This window comes from Miscanthus floridulus, chromosome 14 (genome assembly GCF_019320115.1).
Source record: "Miscanthus floridulus cultivar M001 chromosome 14, ASM1932011v1, whole genome shotgun sequence".
Taxonomy (NCBI): Eukaryota; Viridiplantae; Streptophyta; class Magnoliopsida; order Poales; family Poaceae; genus Miscanthus; species Miscanthus floridulus.
The window spans coordinates 73,864,499-73,880,664 of record NC_089593.1 but is presented as its reverse complement, the minus strand read 5'-3'; the positions used below and the strand labels follow the sequence as shown (position 1 = coordinate 73,880,664).

The following is a 16,166-nucleotide window of genomic DNA, read 5'->3' as shown; positions in this document are numbered from 1 at the left end:
ATAGAAACCAAGCTACTAGCATTGTGTAGGATGCTTGCTTTTAGGCGAATTAGAGCTAGAGCAAGTAGTTGCTACTAGGGCTTATTGTTTTACTAATCAAGCCTTGCTCTAGTGATTGTGAGTTTGTAGGAATTTTTTTTATAGGCTATTCATCCTACTCTAGCCATCTAGATCCTATCAATGATGCAAATGACAGTTATGCACTTAGAAGAAATCTGAAGTTACCATACACAACACTTTCGTAAGTGCACGTGGCACTACCATAGAGCGGCACTGCCACGATGCAGCAATGCCATAGAAATGGCACTCAAAGCAATTTAAACAAGCTCCACACAAACATAATTAATAAGAATTAAAAGCTACTACATTAAGCTAGAAAAGCTACGACAAGCACAAATCACAATACATGTCCATATCCATACATAGAGGTCCATAGGTAGCGAGTTAAGTATATATTACAATCCATCAAAAGAGTTTGAGAATATATCTCAACTCACAACTCAACCTCACAAACAAGAGATATGACATGTATGCTCCTCCACCATGGCTTCGAAGATTTGTACCCCCTCAATTTCTCCCCCTTTGGCATCAAGTACCAAAAAGGAGAAAAAGAAAGAAAAGGCATAGACATATCACTCATGCTCGAGGTCCTGCCATGGGAAGTCGCCGTCACCATCGTCGTCGTTGGAGTCAGAGACCACCAACTTGCCAGCACGGTGGATCGAAGCTATGAAACGAGTCACGCTTGATGAAGAGTGGGTCGACGGTTATGGCAGAACTGCCTGAAATAACTCACTTATGGAGGTGCTTGTCTTCCACTAGACACTAAGCACCCCAAAGGTGAGCTACATCAGGCAGTTCTATCGAGCACACCCCAAGGGAGAACCTAAAAATCCACATTTTTCCATCAGGGTCACAAATGAGAGAATAAAGCTTACAACATTCTTAAGTCATTTCTTACATCACCTTTCATGCAACATCAGAGTATAATATTTATTGTTTATAACAACGGAATATAACTATATTATCAGAGTTTTAGCAGAAATAAAATCATTGAATGACAAGTTAACCATTAACATGATGATCCTTTATATACATCATAACAGATTATAAGTTTTCATTGTAAAATATTTTGGGTGGAAGTTTCAAATAAACTCTATGTCCGCAACGTTAAAGAAATCCTCGCTAAGCCCACTAGGAGGTTTCCACACACAAGTGTCAGCTCCACATGTTCCTGTCACCTGCAACAGGGTAGAACAAACCCTGAGTACTCAATTGTTCTCCGCAAGACTTACCTGTCAGGAGGAAAGAAAAGGCTTTAAGGATATGCAAGGCTATCTGGCTTGTGGTTTTATTGCATCTGTAGGAAGAATTACTAACACGTGCGTCCTTATATCAATTTTTTTAGCAGTCATCATTAGTTCATTAACTAACCATTCTATGCAAGCACCTATGCTACTTTCAAGCAGGTGGTAAGCAATCAGAATCATTTTACCATCTTTCATATTCTAGTTCTTACTACGGTGCTAGATTGTAGGCAAGTCGTACCGAATTACCCGGCGATTCGCGAATCAATGTGCCCATCTGGGTATCCCAAAACATATGCCCCGCTTGTATCCCAAGCACAAGCAGGACCACCCCACCACTCTCCTATCAAGGGGTCTAGGTCCCCGTCCAAACTTGGACTCCAAGCTCCCACACCTGAGTCCTGGACTCAGTGTGGTGCTTAGACCTCCACCATCACCGCATCCAATCAGTTGGTCCAGAAAGAGCCAGAACCCACGATAAGAGAGAAATGAGCCTTCTCTGCTCCCATAAATAAGTATGTGCTCAGGATAATAAGTCTGTGACTTGACTAGAACCCAATGCAACGGCCGGTCCTTAACCGACACGGACAGGGAAAACAGTGTAACCAAGCTATGCCCCGTTAGCCATATGACACTACCCGTACCATATCATTGCCCGGTCTCCATTTCCTTTCATATATATATTTTAGGTGATAATAATATAATAACCATAATAATATTTTTCCTATCTCTCGTGAGTGACAGTAAATCATCTGACTTCTACCAGAGTCCTGAAGCATAGCAATCTACACGATCCTGTCATACTAGTAAAACTCATAGGATAAGGATATATATATATATATATATATATATATATATATATATATATATATGCAAGTGGGTTTCATTCAACTCCTTAAACTTAATGCACAAGCATAAATTAAAGTGCAGAATAATAGGGGTTATGCACCGGGGCTTGTCTGGGTAAGATATAACCAAAAGATTAGCATTCCATTGTAGTGACATGGCCATCCATGTATCCGCTGCTCTTGTTTTCCCCAGATGACTTTATGGTCCGTCGTTGTGCCTATTTTGAAATTCGTGGACACGACGCGCGGAAATATAAATAATCACGATAATCACAACTCTAAAATGTAATTACACTACTAACTAATGAGTCGATCTTAATGACTAACGTACTAGGCCACGTATCCACGTTGTCGAACAAAGCACTAATTTCCCACAATGTTTTAGCTATAAAGTCCCTAGGTGTTTCTTTATTTTCTTTTATTTACTATATGTATAAACTAAGGCTCATTAGTTACCTCAGCAAACTAATTATTCAGAAGCTACAAAAATTTTTAGTGAGCACTTAATAATGTTAGGAATCTACTATAAAAATTTCAGAGCCAATGCTACTACTAATTCATCACAATAATTCCTACAAGTTTATGTTTTAACATTACTAAGTGCTTCAAATCAACTAAATTACTCCTAAAAATTCTATAAAGCTATATGAACAAAATACACTAATAGATAGATCATGATTTTAGAAGCTTAACAAAATTAGTTTTATAATTTTTAGACATCTACACAAATTTATCTTAAATTTACAATTTCACCTTAGAAACTAATTTGGAAAACGCTTTAGAAAAAGGAAAAACCGGTGGCCAATGATTTCGGCCCAGCAACCTAAATGGCCCACGACGGGGAGCCTACGCGTGTAGCAGGCCGGCCCAACAAGCGGCCCGTGACGGGGAGCTCGCACGCACCCCCGCACCTTTTGCGGAAAAACCCTCAGCGTAACAGATTATCACGCGACGTCGCTGAGCACTATTACACCAGAGACAAGCTTTGCACTAAGGACCCCGGATGTTTCTGCCTTCACAATGGGGAGGTCCCTGCTCTACCCTGCGTTCGTCGGCATGGTGACCAACGGCATGGGCGGCTACGCTGGGCACCCCGAGCTCGCTACCACGGGGGTAAGGAGCCGACCTTTACCTACCGCTAAGAGCGCACTCCTTGGTAGCGGTGGGGAGCTTAACGGCACGCTACCGAGGGCTAGCCCCAGCGACGGGCGGAGCCGTGCCACAGTGTGCTCGTTCCGGCGACCTAAGGCTTGACCGAGGTGGTGGCGGTGACGGATGAGCATCCGTAGCTCACCAGGGTTCTCGCTGCGGTAGGGGGTTGAGGCAGAGGAGCGACGAGGCGACCCGGCCACGTGCGCCCACACCTCACGGCGACGTGCTGAGCGTGACACCGGTGCGCCACTGCTCCGATGGTGGACTCCCTAGACAAAACCACACGAGCACCAAGCGGAGGGGGTCAAGGCGAGTCAATGGCCTCAAGCAATCAAACTACTATCGCTCCAATCCTACCCCTCTCCCTAGTTCCAGGTCACGGCGGCGACCATGGCCCGTGGCGAGCAGAACCTCAAATCAACGCAGTGAAGGACATCTGCTGGGACTAGGTACGGTCGGGGTGACTAGCTGGCTTCCTATGCTACCTACTGGCGTGAGGAGACGGGCTGAAAAGCCTTGAGCTGGGCGAATTAGAAAGGTGGAGGCGTGGGGTTATGGCCAAGACCACGTTGGAGGGCACACGGGTGAGCTCGAGAGGGTTGAGCAAGTTAAAGCGGGACTCCAGTCAGTGATGGCAGCGAGCTCGCACACATAGGCGACGAGGCCCGGCAATTTGGCACGACGCGCATAACTCGGAGCGACCAAACCCGAGTAGAGCCCTCCATGGCGGCGAGCGGCAGGGCAGGGAAGCGTCCCATCACCCACTAGAGCCAGAGCCAATGACCTAGACGCGACGACATAGGATGGCTTGAGTGCTCGACGCGGTAGGTGGATTGAAGGGTGAGGCGCGTGCCACGTCTGCTGAGTCCCCTCCACCGTGGCCATTCGCCTAAGCACGACGTGCGCGTAGCAGCGAGCCAAATCACAGTTGATGCGTGACATCAACCTCGTGCGTGAGCTGGGCAACGGTAGCGGCCCGGCCGCGGCCTGAGCCCCAGCACCAGTAGTGCCCTGGGCGCGGTGACCACGAGCCAGGACCGAGCGGCTGCTATCAGTGGTGTGCACAAATTTTAAAGCTCCAACCAAAACCAACCCAGCTCGGTTGAGACTAAACCAATTTGTCAAGGCTCAAGAGGGTCCTAAAGGCTATCCCAAGGAGTATCAAACGCAAACTTAGATGAACTACCGAGAGGGATAGAGACACGCCAAAATAGGTTCGTCAGGCCAGACGTTGATTCACGAACGGAGCGCCAAAACCTGATCGCAACGCGTTCTAACAAAGTTTGGGCAATTTTTACGAGACCAATGTGATCTCCAACATGACTTCGACCTACACCATGCTCATGTACTCACTTTGGTACAACCAACAGTGCAAAAACACAAATATAGTGTTTAAAAAATTTAATCAAAATTTAAATGCCAAAACGGCATCGTCATTTGGTTTTTAGACTCGTTCATTTTAGTTCTAGAGGCTGGAATTAAATTCCAACTTCAAACCTTGAGTTATCAAAAATACTATTGAACAACATTTATTTACCGAAACAAAAGTTGCATTGACATCTACCAAGTTTGTACTTCCAACTTTATTTAAGTGTCACATACACATTCTATAGTATTTTTGCTTAATAAAAATTAGTTTTAAACCCTAAGTGATATAACATGACTATTGAATCAACTTTCGTTTAGCACTTTTGTTTATCGTTTTGAGTTACGGAAATTGATCTACACACTTTATCACATGCATTGACATATAAACATGATGCCCATGACATAGTTTAGCAAGTTGTTTAAGCGGTAACACCGAGGGTGTTACAACGGTCTAGCGGGTGCCTACTGCTGCTGCTCCTCCTCCTCCACCTCGTCCTCGCTGTCTGACAAGTTTGAAATGTCGCAGTACTATGGAGGTGGGCGAGGAGCCTCTGTCGGTGGTAGTCCTGCACACTCGCCTTGATCATCCGAGAAAGCTTGCTCTTCTGGCGACCGGAGGAAGAGCGGGAAGTGGCTGATGGTCCTGCTGCTACCCTAGAGGTTGAAGAGACTGCCTCTCCAACTGCTGAGTGATGGGTCTCAGATCCTCTGTAAGGATCGTGAAGGTCATCCTTCACAAAAGTGTACCCCGTCACTCGCTCAATCACAAACATAAGGACCAAAAGGTAGCCCCATCCTTGCATCATCTTCAGCAATCTGAAGCTCTATCCATATGAATCTAGAAACTAAGAATGGTGCACCTCCAGGAGTCCAGGACCCATAATAGCAAGGAGATTCCTTGCATATCCATCAAGATCCAATGTAGCTCCATCCTTGGGGTCCAGATGGAAGTCCTGGTTCCCTGTGCGTGATTTGCTGATCTATATTGCCAGAGCTAATTCCTCCGATAGCAATTGTAGGGGATATGAGGCTTGTTGGAGTAGCTCGTGATCGAGCCAGCTCATACATAAGCGTTCACGTTGGACCAATCCTTGAGGGGTCGCCGAGCTTTAGAACAGCCGTGATCCTTGGACTCGCCAAGCCACTAAACCACGAGGATATATCTTTTATTCAACATCTTCGTGTGGTCCAATCTCTCTTGTGCCTTGTGATGTTACAATTCCTAGATATAGTAGGGTTTGTGAACCTAGGGTATTTGCCTAGCTAGTTTTACCTTCCTAGTGACAGCCTTAGTTGCTTTACTCACGTTCACTAGTTTGTGTAATTGTTCACCCTAAGCTAACCAGATCTTAACTAGAATAGTGCTTCAGGCCTCTTTATCTCGGTTTGACTAGTGTTGTTGTTTGTAGAAATTTTAATTTATATGGGTGTGCTCAAGTGACCGTCCAACAAACTGCATATCATGTTGCAAAGGGGATGTTTGCTAGTTTTTCAAGAAATATCGACACAAAGGAATATTTTCTTTTTAGAAGTTAACCTTCCTACAGTTTTGAATCATTGTAAGAAATTAGAATTAAATCACTAACTGAAATAAATGGAGGCGGCCATGGCCCATTCGGTCATGATCTAGTGTGTGTCAGCGGATGTCGTAGACATCTGGTGTGTGTCAGCGGTTACTTTTCAGTTTTCAGCATATGGAGGCATCGAGCATGGAGTACAGGTCTACTCTCACCGTCCTAAAATATACGATATTTTTATTTTAGACATCTTATTTGACTGTTTGTTTTGTTCATATTTTTTATAAATATTATTTATTTTTATGACTTATTTTATTATTAGAGATATTTAATAATAACTTATTTATTTTATTAATTATAAAAAATTTTTGAATAAGATAAATGATTAAACATTATATCTAAAAGTTAAAAGCGTCATCTATTTAGAGACAAGGAGAGTATAATAGAAGTGTGTATATGTCTCTTGGAAATATTTCAGGTGAATTCTATATGAAACCGTTCGATTTCCACGTGAAATGCTTTCTTAAAAGCAGACATGTTTCTCTCTTTTTATAAAAAAATAGAAATCCACGTAAACGCGTGAAATTCCTGCATTTCGACGGCATGAATGGCATTCTGGTTGCAACTAGCACTGCCGTAGACTACAATACCACGTACTGCCAATGTTGGATTCACAAATGCATACGCGTCACCATAATAAAAATTCTGAAATTTTGAAACTCACGCCAGCATCTAGTAGCATGAAATAAGATTTACTGATTAAGTCCGCCGCTAGAACTTCTCATTTATCTAGTACCATAGTGAAAAATGTACATATTCTAGTCATAACATAGCCATATGACGTTTGGAGCGGCATACTAAGTAGACTGTACACATCTCAACATTCTGGACTACCTTACGTACCCAGAAACAGATGAAGCGATGGGAGCTTCAGCACACAGGCATGGAAGAAGCCAAGCCAGACGGATCATCACAGATTTCAATACCGATAGAACGTTGCCATACAAGAACTCTCGTTCAGCATAAATCATGGATCCGGAAGCAAAGTGACTCGGATACAGTTTGCTCATCCTTTTGGTAGTACTTATCCAAAAAAAACCCCTTTTGGTAGTATTGTGGCGAAGATAGATTCATCATCATGATGCAACCGTAGCATATGGAGGTTAAAGAAATCCCAATTGGTCAAGATCAGCCTCTGTAACATTAGGTCCTAAGGCAGTAAGTTGACGCTCGATCTCGTCCAACTGTTGGGAAGCAATATCCTCATGTTGCATAACCAGGAATCTGCTCATTCGCTCAAGGAGCTGCACCGCCTTTCTTTTCCCCCTCTCTGTGCCATTCAGGGCCAGTTCCCGTAGCGGAACCATGATGCCGCACTCCTGTGCCCGAGCTAAATGCACGTTATGCACAGACAGGTGCAACATCACAGCTGCAGCATTCTCCCTATTCCTCGGTGACCCACTTCCAATCATCTCCACAAGCACGGGAACAGGCTCTGCTGCCCCGATCGCAGTCTTACCCTCAGGGTGGCTGGACAGTATTGAGAGTATCGCCATAGCCTCATCCAACAGAGCACCAGTGGGGTTTGTCACGAGCCCCATGATGAGTGGCACAAGGCCAGCTCGTATAGCACGGCCCTTGTTCCCTTGGTAAATACACAAGTTGAATAGAGCAGCTGCTGCATCCTTCATCCCACGTGGGCTGCCCTCACTTAGCAAAACTACAAGGGCAGGGATAGCTCCTGTTCCCCCAATTGTTACTTTGTATTCATCAATCACCGATAGGCTGAAAAGGGTGGCTGCAGCATTCTCCCGTGCCTGCATGCTTCCATTCTTCAGAACATGAACTATGCCCGGGACAGCACCAGATAATATGATGCTAGACTTGTTATCCTCATGTATAGAGAGGTTCAGAAGTGCAGTCACAGCATGTTCCTGAGTCTGCAGATCAGATGACGACAGGAGACTCAATAGTAAGGGAATGGCACCAGCCTCAGCAATGCAGATACGATTATTTGCATTCCGCTTTGCTAGGAGCCGGAGCTCTGCAGCAGCTGATCTCTGTTCCTCAGGATCTGCAGAGCATAACTTGGAGAGAAGAGCATCGATGATAGCACGTTCACTCGTAGAGCATGAAGATGTGGGTTTGTCAGGCTGCGTTGAGCGCTTCGGTGGATCAACCCCGTTGGCCTCACACCACTGCGCAATAAGACTTCTAAGAACATAGTTTGGTGTCAGTGTCGTGTTTGGCATCCTCTGTTGAGTATTTGGACAAGTATGATGCCCAGAAGCTAGCCATTTCTCGATGAATGTCCGCTCATATGTCTGAAAAAACACAAACAAAAAACAAGCATCTCATATGATGTATTGAAGTTGCCTTGTACTTGAGTATGAAAAGGTAGAATCAGATGTAGGCACCTGGCCAGTAGCAACAATAACGGGGTCTTTCATTAGCTCAAGAGAAATTGGACAACGGAACTCATCAGGAATGTTTACAGGTCTTGGCTGCCCGTTGGAATCCATTAGCTTGGTAGTCACCGGCGGGCCCATTTCAGGGTTCTGAGTTTGCACAAAGTCCTTGATCTTCTTCAATAGCATTGACATTTTTTCAATGTGTTCTCCAGGATCGTTACCGCCACCAGATGCCACCATCTCATGCAAAGCAATTGATTCTTGTGTGAGATCAGTGATGGTCGTCAGGTGTAACTTTTCTGATAATCTTCCAAGGATATCCAATTCAGCACTTGGGTCGTGGCTCTTGTTATACAGTGAAAGTAATTCATTATAGAACTCATCATCAGGCATGTCAACCCGTTCTTTGGCTCTTTTGAGCTGTACATGCACTAACTCAACCTGCAGAGCGATTTTGGCTAAGCATCTACTGGATTTAAGAGCTTAACAACAACCACAAATGATTCTTTTCAGTTGTGTTCTTCACATTACCTGCTCTCTAACTTCATCAGATATATCCAATTTATCGTATGGAAAATCACACAAGGCTTGCTCCAGATGAGCAATTGATTCATGAAACTTCTTCATTACTTTATCCCTATCAAGGACCTACAATCACACACCAAAAGTATACAAAAAGGTAATTTAACCAACTTATTGGAACATGGGAGGCACCAAAAGAAGATTAAGTTATGTTCAGAAAAGTATGCTCATGAGAAGATGAACTATACATGTGTCACAGGTTATTGCAAGGTCAACGAGGAAATAGATATTGGAAATAAAATGTCAAGAACATAAATATTTAAGTTGTACAATAAACAATACAACAACTCTGCAGTTCAAAAAGCAGATAAAATAAATAGATATACTTTTGGCTATCTTCTCACTGTAATTCTAATATATGCTAAAATATTCTACAAGCAATGGTGCAGCACAGGGCTGGGAAACTAGTCCGTATTTTACACCATACAACTCAATAATCTTCAAGTCCAAACTACAATAAAACATTAAAGGACCATCAATAAAAAATTAATAGGGGATACCCATAAGTCAATCAGAAGCAAATGCGTTGAAATAAATTATCAACAAAGGGAAACGAATTCAGATGATCTATCAGTAAAACCATTAAGATGAGTAATCCTTGTATGCCAACAAAACTTATAATGATCCTTCCATGCCATTGAAAATTTGGTGTTCCTTGAGTGCCACTACTAGAGCCACTGGATTCTGTTATGGTAACTTGGAAAATTGGGGAGAGAAAACTCAATCCCTCACAAGGTGTGTTGTCACATTATTACATATATATGGTCATTGTCTAATTGCTTGGCCCAAAGTTTGCCATTCAAAAGAGCTCGGTGGACTTGGTATTTCTGGCCTCAAATCACTTGGGTGAGCGTTGGGTGAGATTATTGTGGCTGCAAAAAACAAATCCTACAAAGCCATGGTCGACTTTCACAAATCAGAATCAGAAGAAAAAAAAAGACCAACCTAAGAGGAACTAGGTGTTATTTTATTAAGAAAATAGGCACTCAAATTCACCTCGACAAGGACATGAACCTAGGTGATCTGGGTATACATCCACACCCTTGACCAACTGAGCTAGCTCAGCTTCCTGACTTTCAGGATTCAATCAAGTAATTGTGTTCAATCTTTTTTCCAAACAGTGATTGCAGAAATTGGGGACAGTGCCAACACTATCTTCTGGAAAGACAGATGGCTTCTTGGGCACGTCTTGAGGACTTGGCCCCTCAGTTATATATTTTGGTGTCAAAGAAAAGAGCCAATAAGAGATCAGTGATAGAAGCCCTTTCAGTAGGTGCTATAGCAGATTTCCTCAAGTTATGGGATTTACTTTCTGGAGTCCAGCTCCAAGCTGGTGTCATGGACAAGCATGTGCATCTCTCAAGTTCAGGCCAATATATAGCTAAGTCAGCTTATGATGCTCTATTTCAAGGTGCTGTCTCTTTTGGTCCTTGGGAACAAATTTGGAAGTCATGGGCTCCAGCAAAATTGTCGCTTCTTCCTATGGCTTGTGGCTCATAATCGCTGCTGGATAGCAGATTGGTTGGCACGGAGGGACCTTCTTCATACTGAATCATGTCCTCTTTACGACCAAGAACAAGAGACCAACTAGCATCTCTTGGTTGCTTGTGTTTTCACCCACCAGTTTTGGTTTTTATTACTACAGAGGGTGGGCCTTGCTATCCTTTCAACTCAGACCATGGAGACTTCTTTTGATGATTGGTGGTGCAGGGCTAGTTCAGCTGTGAGTGGTCCTATTCAAAAAAAAAACTCTCTTATCATCCTGGGTGCATGGAGTATTTGGAAACACAGAACGAGTGTGTTTTTAATGGTATTGCCCCAAGGATCTCCATGGCCCTCACTTTTGCTGGTGAGGAGTGCCAGATATGGAGTGTGGCAGGAGGCAAGGGGCTGTCCTTCATCACAGCCTCTAGCTCAGATAGCTAGGCTCTCTAGGTCGGGTCCCTTCTTTACCTTCTAACCTTTAACGAGTGCAAATGTAATCTTTTTTTAGGTGTGTTTGGGTGTGTTGTAACTCTTCTTCTTTTAATGCAATGACGCAGATCTCCTGCATGTTTCAGAAAAAAAAACATATATATTCAGTTCACAAGACAAGAGTCCGGACCCTAGAAGGTTTACTAGTCCTAGCACAGCACATCATCCAACATGTTACTCTAAGCTACTTTTAGAACTAGTTCCATGTCAGTATTATGAAAAATGACATAAGTGCCCCTATCAATTATTCTCTCACATGTCTCGCATTCCCCAACCAAGTGCAGCTGCAGCAGCAAGTCTGACGCTGCCGAGCTCCCCACCGCTGTCGCACTACTGTTCTCATCTACCCTCCCAATCAAATCGAGGCATGGATGCCCATGATACTTCCAATGCCCCAATGGCACGCTGTGCCAGTGCCACCTGCGCTCACAAACAAGTGCCATGCTGACTGACTTGCCACACGCTTGAAGCCGCAAGCTGCTGCAGCAAGATTTGATCACCACCTGAAGCTTCCTGGCAGCCGCCATGCAGGAAAAAAAAAAACTCCTCATGGGCTGTGCCCCCAGCGACAAAGAAAAATGACGCATCATCCAGCTGTTGCCACCGAGCTGGCTGAGGCCCCGTTTGTCCACAGTTGCCGACTTGCCGCCGAATTCTCCCACCGATAGCTAGCTTGCTTTTGCAGCGAGAGGGTTGATTTGGAGCATGGACTACCCCCCGCCCCCAGGGCAATGCCATCGCAGCCTCGATCTCTCTGTCCATCGTTCACTTTGGAATGGGTGCATGCATGCGAAGGGAGTTAGGTTGCGGGCAGCTGGACAGGGGCAAAATTGCTGCCTTGCGCTGTTGTATGTGCACACCTGCTGCTGCTCGGAAGCAGACCAATCCTATGCAAGCATGTGCGGATGATGCAGAGGAAGAAGACAGGGGTATATGTCTTTTTGCATAACAGTTACCAGCTATTTGATGATCATAGCATATAAAGGAACAGAAAATTACACTAGAGGCACTGAAGGATCTGGCAAATTTCGACTGCACATGAGGGATCAGTATAAATTTTAATGGCATACAAGGATTTACTCTTAAGACTTATAGCCTCAAAGATAGTCCATTAATCCTGCCCCTGGTTGATGGGCATCATCCAGTCCAGGTGTGCTTTGCGCTTAAAGTCGTGCTCTTTTAGTATTTGAACTTACAAGAGCACATTAGCACAAAACTACTGATCTAATGTGTTTCTGGCAACCAGAGGTAATCCATAGTTCACATTTTCTGTATTTCTGTACAAAAATTCAGTGTTATGAAATTTGAGCATTTGGTCACTGCGCACAGAAAGACGTAAGCAGAAAAACCAAGGCGATTACTATGCACCATGACCACTTTGATAAAGTAGAAATGCCTCAGCTGACATTTCAATAGCTGCTAGACTATACAACAACTAAATCTGAATGGAGAAAGAAATTCACGTCCTAATTCAGAAATCCTCCCAAGAAACATAGAATCAAGTTTCAGAGGAGATTGCTGGATGCTGATACCTCTATAATGTAGCGGAATAGTTAGTATCTACATTCATATGCCACGGAAGGTCAAAAGGGGAATGAACAACCGAATTTGATCAAAACAACTGGAGGATTGAATGACTGATTCCAGGTACTTTGTGATAGTAATAGAAAAAAAAAATCTCCTCAAACCTATCTATAGTCATTTCTCTAACATACAATTAACGTTCAGTGACGAGCATAATACTTTAAAAAACATAATAGTTTATGGGTTTGTAACTGTATTTACAATGGAAAAACGACCAGTTTGGCTATGGAAGTTAAGGTCATGGTCCAAAAGAACAGATAAAAACAATAACTTTAGCATTACTTAACTAGTCCATCAACCCATGTTCCGCATGAGCTAGAATCTTAGGAGATATAAGCATTAGATGTTACTGTTTAATACCTATGATTACTAAAAAAATTATTTATATTAATTTGCATGTTTTTTCTCTTTGTTACAATTGGCATAATAGATTCTCTGTAGTCACTACTCAGTTGTGATAACTTATCAATTACTAATTTATATGTTTTTCAATCTATATCCAAATTTCTTTTCTTTTGGAAGGCACTCGGCTCGACGGGTATTTCAGGAGTATCAATCTTAAAAGATCCTAGATTTGACTAAACGAAAATTTCAGGAGTATGACTACTATTCACTAAAACCCTAAACTATATACTTAAAAATAGGATATGGTAATATGACAAGTAACCAGTCCCAGAATTCCCAATTTAACAAAAGCCCATGTTTTCCACTTGGGTAACTACATTCATTGGTCTAGTAATGACAGATGAATCATGCAATGAAGGATTTAAGGTAACATTTATAGATTTCAGCAAGCTAACTACCAACCAAATTTGGCCAGAACCACAGGAGGAACCAGTCCGCGCGTGTATGTCACAGAAACAAGAAAGTAAGACCTACCCTGGAATTCTTTGACATGTTCACCTCGAGCTAGCAAAGGTCAAAATATTTCAAGAAGACAAGTTTGTCACTTAATCCCAAATTCTTAATGAACTGGCCAAGCCAAACAATACGAATTGCTCACCAATAAAAGATCAAAACTTTGACCATAAGACCAAGCTGATAATATGAAAACTGTCTGCTAAGCCTAGCAAACTAGGCCACGGAAGTAAGGAATGATCACATCGCTGAACGAAATCATCCTCAATTAATTAAAACGATGCCTGATCCCCAGAATGCAATTATAAGAGACAAATTACCAATCTGAATAATCCAAACAACAGCCCAATCCAATAGCAGGAACAACTGGGATACAGAAATGGAGTGCAGCTAAAGCTAGAACCTCAACAATACAAATTTTTTTTATTGAAATAACATCCATAGCAAAGTATACGCCGTGTAAGATAACGGTAGCTGCTACGGTAACACGGAATAGGAAGGACAGAAGCTCAAAATCAGGATTTTGATTCAAATTTCTAGATCTACAGACTTGATACAAAGCGGGTAAAGCTTAAGGGTGCAGTTTTTATCTTGAAAAAAAAAAGAGATGATACTAAAAGGCCGTAAGCGATAATCTTTACTCGCACAGGCAGCGAAACATCAGGAATCCAGCATAGATGGGCAACTAGAAAAGGCGAGAGCAGCAAGCAGGCACGTACCAGGAAGATCCTGCTGCCGTCGCGGCCGAGCTGGAGCAGGTCGAGCGCCTTCTCCAGCGCGTCGGCGAGCGGCGCCAGCTCCCGCTCCTGCTCCTCCGCGGGCCCACGGCGCGCCTCCCGGAGCTCCTCGGCAAAGGGGCCGAGGAGCCGGATCCGCCGCGACAGCGCCAGCAGCTGGCGCCTGTACGCGTTCCGGAATTCCCAGCCACCGGATCCCACCGCCTCCACGGCGGCGGCCACCCTCTCCGCGGCCTCGCCGGCCATGGCGAGGGGAGGCGAGGCGTGAACCGGACCGCGTCCCGCGCGGCCCCAGCTAGTGCCTAGTGCTAGTGACTAGTCAGAGGGCGAGGGGGCAGTGGCAGGGGCAGTAAATAGGGGCGGGTGGGGCCCGCGGTCGTGTCAGCGTCGCGGGCGGGACGGGCCGGGTCACGCGTCGTTGGCGTTGCCCGCACCTCCACGGCAGCTGATTTTCACGTCCGTCCGGGCCGGGTCGCCGCCTCGTGTCGTATGGGTGCGGTGCGGGTGCACCGGCCGGCGGCCAACCGAAGCGACCGGCGACCACTGACCGCGACCGCCTAGTCGGTGTCCTCGTGGAAAAGTGGGTGAAATCAGCTACGCAAGGTGAAAAAATAGCACAAGGTGTTTGGTTCCGGATGATCGGTGTGTTTTGCCAACATCCTTGTGCCACAGGTAGGTCTTATTTTTATTTTCTCGCTCACTACCAGGCCACAGGTAGGTAAAGATAAAGAGCGATGATTGATTATATAAAATACGTAAAATATACAGAGAAACTGTTGAGGGGGTAAAATAATATAGAGCATGGTTTTATTCAAATGGATCTCCAAGGTAGGAGTTGCAATTTAACATAAACATTCGATTGTTCAAAGTTCAGGCATTATACTTACTGTACTAGCTTTGCAAATAACATATCTATTTCAGCTACTTCATTCAACTGGCTTCAACCGCGGCTACCGCTTGTGACCATTGTGAGCGTAAATTCCTGTACGATGGCTGCCGAGCAGTGCTGGAACCGGCAGCCGAACGGGCCCAAACGATCTACAATTATGAATGAAGCGAGTATACCAAACCCACTTCGAGGCCTTGTTTAGATTATAAATTTTTTCACTTTTTCTCCATCACATTAAATCTTTGGACATATGTATGGAGTATTAAATGTAGATAAAAAAATAACTAATTACATAGTTTGATGGTAAATTACGAGACGAATCTTTTGAGCCTAGTTAGGCTATAATTGGACAATAATTATCAAATACAAACAAAAGTGCTACCGTACCAAATACTGATTTTTAATCCCAATCTAAACAAGGCCCGAGAACAAAAATTTTCAACGCTTCATGTCCACTACAGATGGACCACTCATGGCCGGAACGTATAAAAAAAACTGAACTAGCGGCCCTTAAAGGCTTAACGACAGTCCATAATCATTATTTACTTGACGTAGACCCTCTGACTGTGATGATGCACTCGCGCACACTACGTGAAAAACGATCTTTAGCAACGGAACAAATTTTTTATAGGTGCGGCTGGTGATGGAGCCGCCCCTACAGTGGCGTGTTCGGGAGGCCATAAACCAGCCGCCCCTACAAATAGAACAGCAGGGGCGGCTGATGATACGAGCCGCCCCTACAAATAGATCGGGTTTGTAGGGGCGGCTCACTCACCAGCCGCCTCCAGAATTATCATTTGTAGGGGCGGCTCGATCACCGACCGCCCCTACCAATTGCTGCACGTATAAAAAGCCTCCTCGCGTCTCTCACTCCCGCACCGCCTCCACCCGCTCGCAGCTCCCTCCCTCCCTCCCTCGGCTCCGCTGCCCTCCTCCTCG

General features: G+C 44.3%; 1 protein-coding gene across 1 annotated transcript; it reads right to left on the bottom strand.

Annotated features, from left to right (window-relative positions):
• Positions 1 to 6,925: 6,925 nt before the first annotated feature.
• On the bottom strand, positions 6,926 to 14,651 carry LOC136504868 (protein spotted leaf 11-like). Its single transcript, XM_066499903.1, has 4 exons — positions 14,321 to 14,651; positions 9,135 to 9,251; positions 8,610 to 9,044; positions 6,926 to 8,516 (listed from the first exon to the last, which is right to left on the bottom strand). The coding sequence occupies exons 1-4, from the start codon at positions 14,582 to 14,584 to the stop codon at positions 7,356 to 7,358; spliced, it is 1,977 nt and encodes a 658-aa protein (XP_066356000.1). The 5' UTR covers positions 14,585 to 14,651; the 3' UTR covers positions 6,926 to 7,355.
• Between the last annotated feature and the right edge of the window lie 1,515 nt (positions 14,652 to 16,166).

Coding starts and splice junctions, on each gene's coding strand:
- LOC136504868 (XM_066499903.1), bottom strand. CDS start 14,584: ATGGCCGGCGAGGCCGCGGAGAGGGTGGCCGCCGCCGTGGAGGCGGTG. Junction 9,252..14,320: donor ACGGCAGCAGGATCTTCCTG/GTACGTGCCTGC, acceptor GTGTGATTGTAG/GTCCTTGATAGGGATAAAGT. Junction 9,045..9,134: donor CTGATGAAGTTAGAGAGCAG/GTAATGTGAAGA, acceptor ATCGCTCTGCAG/GTTGAGTTAGTGCATGTACA.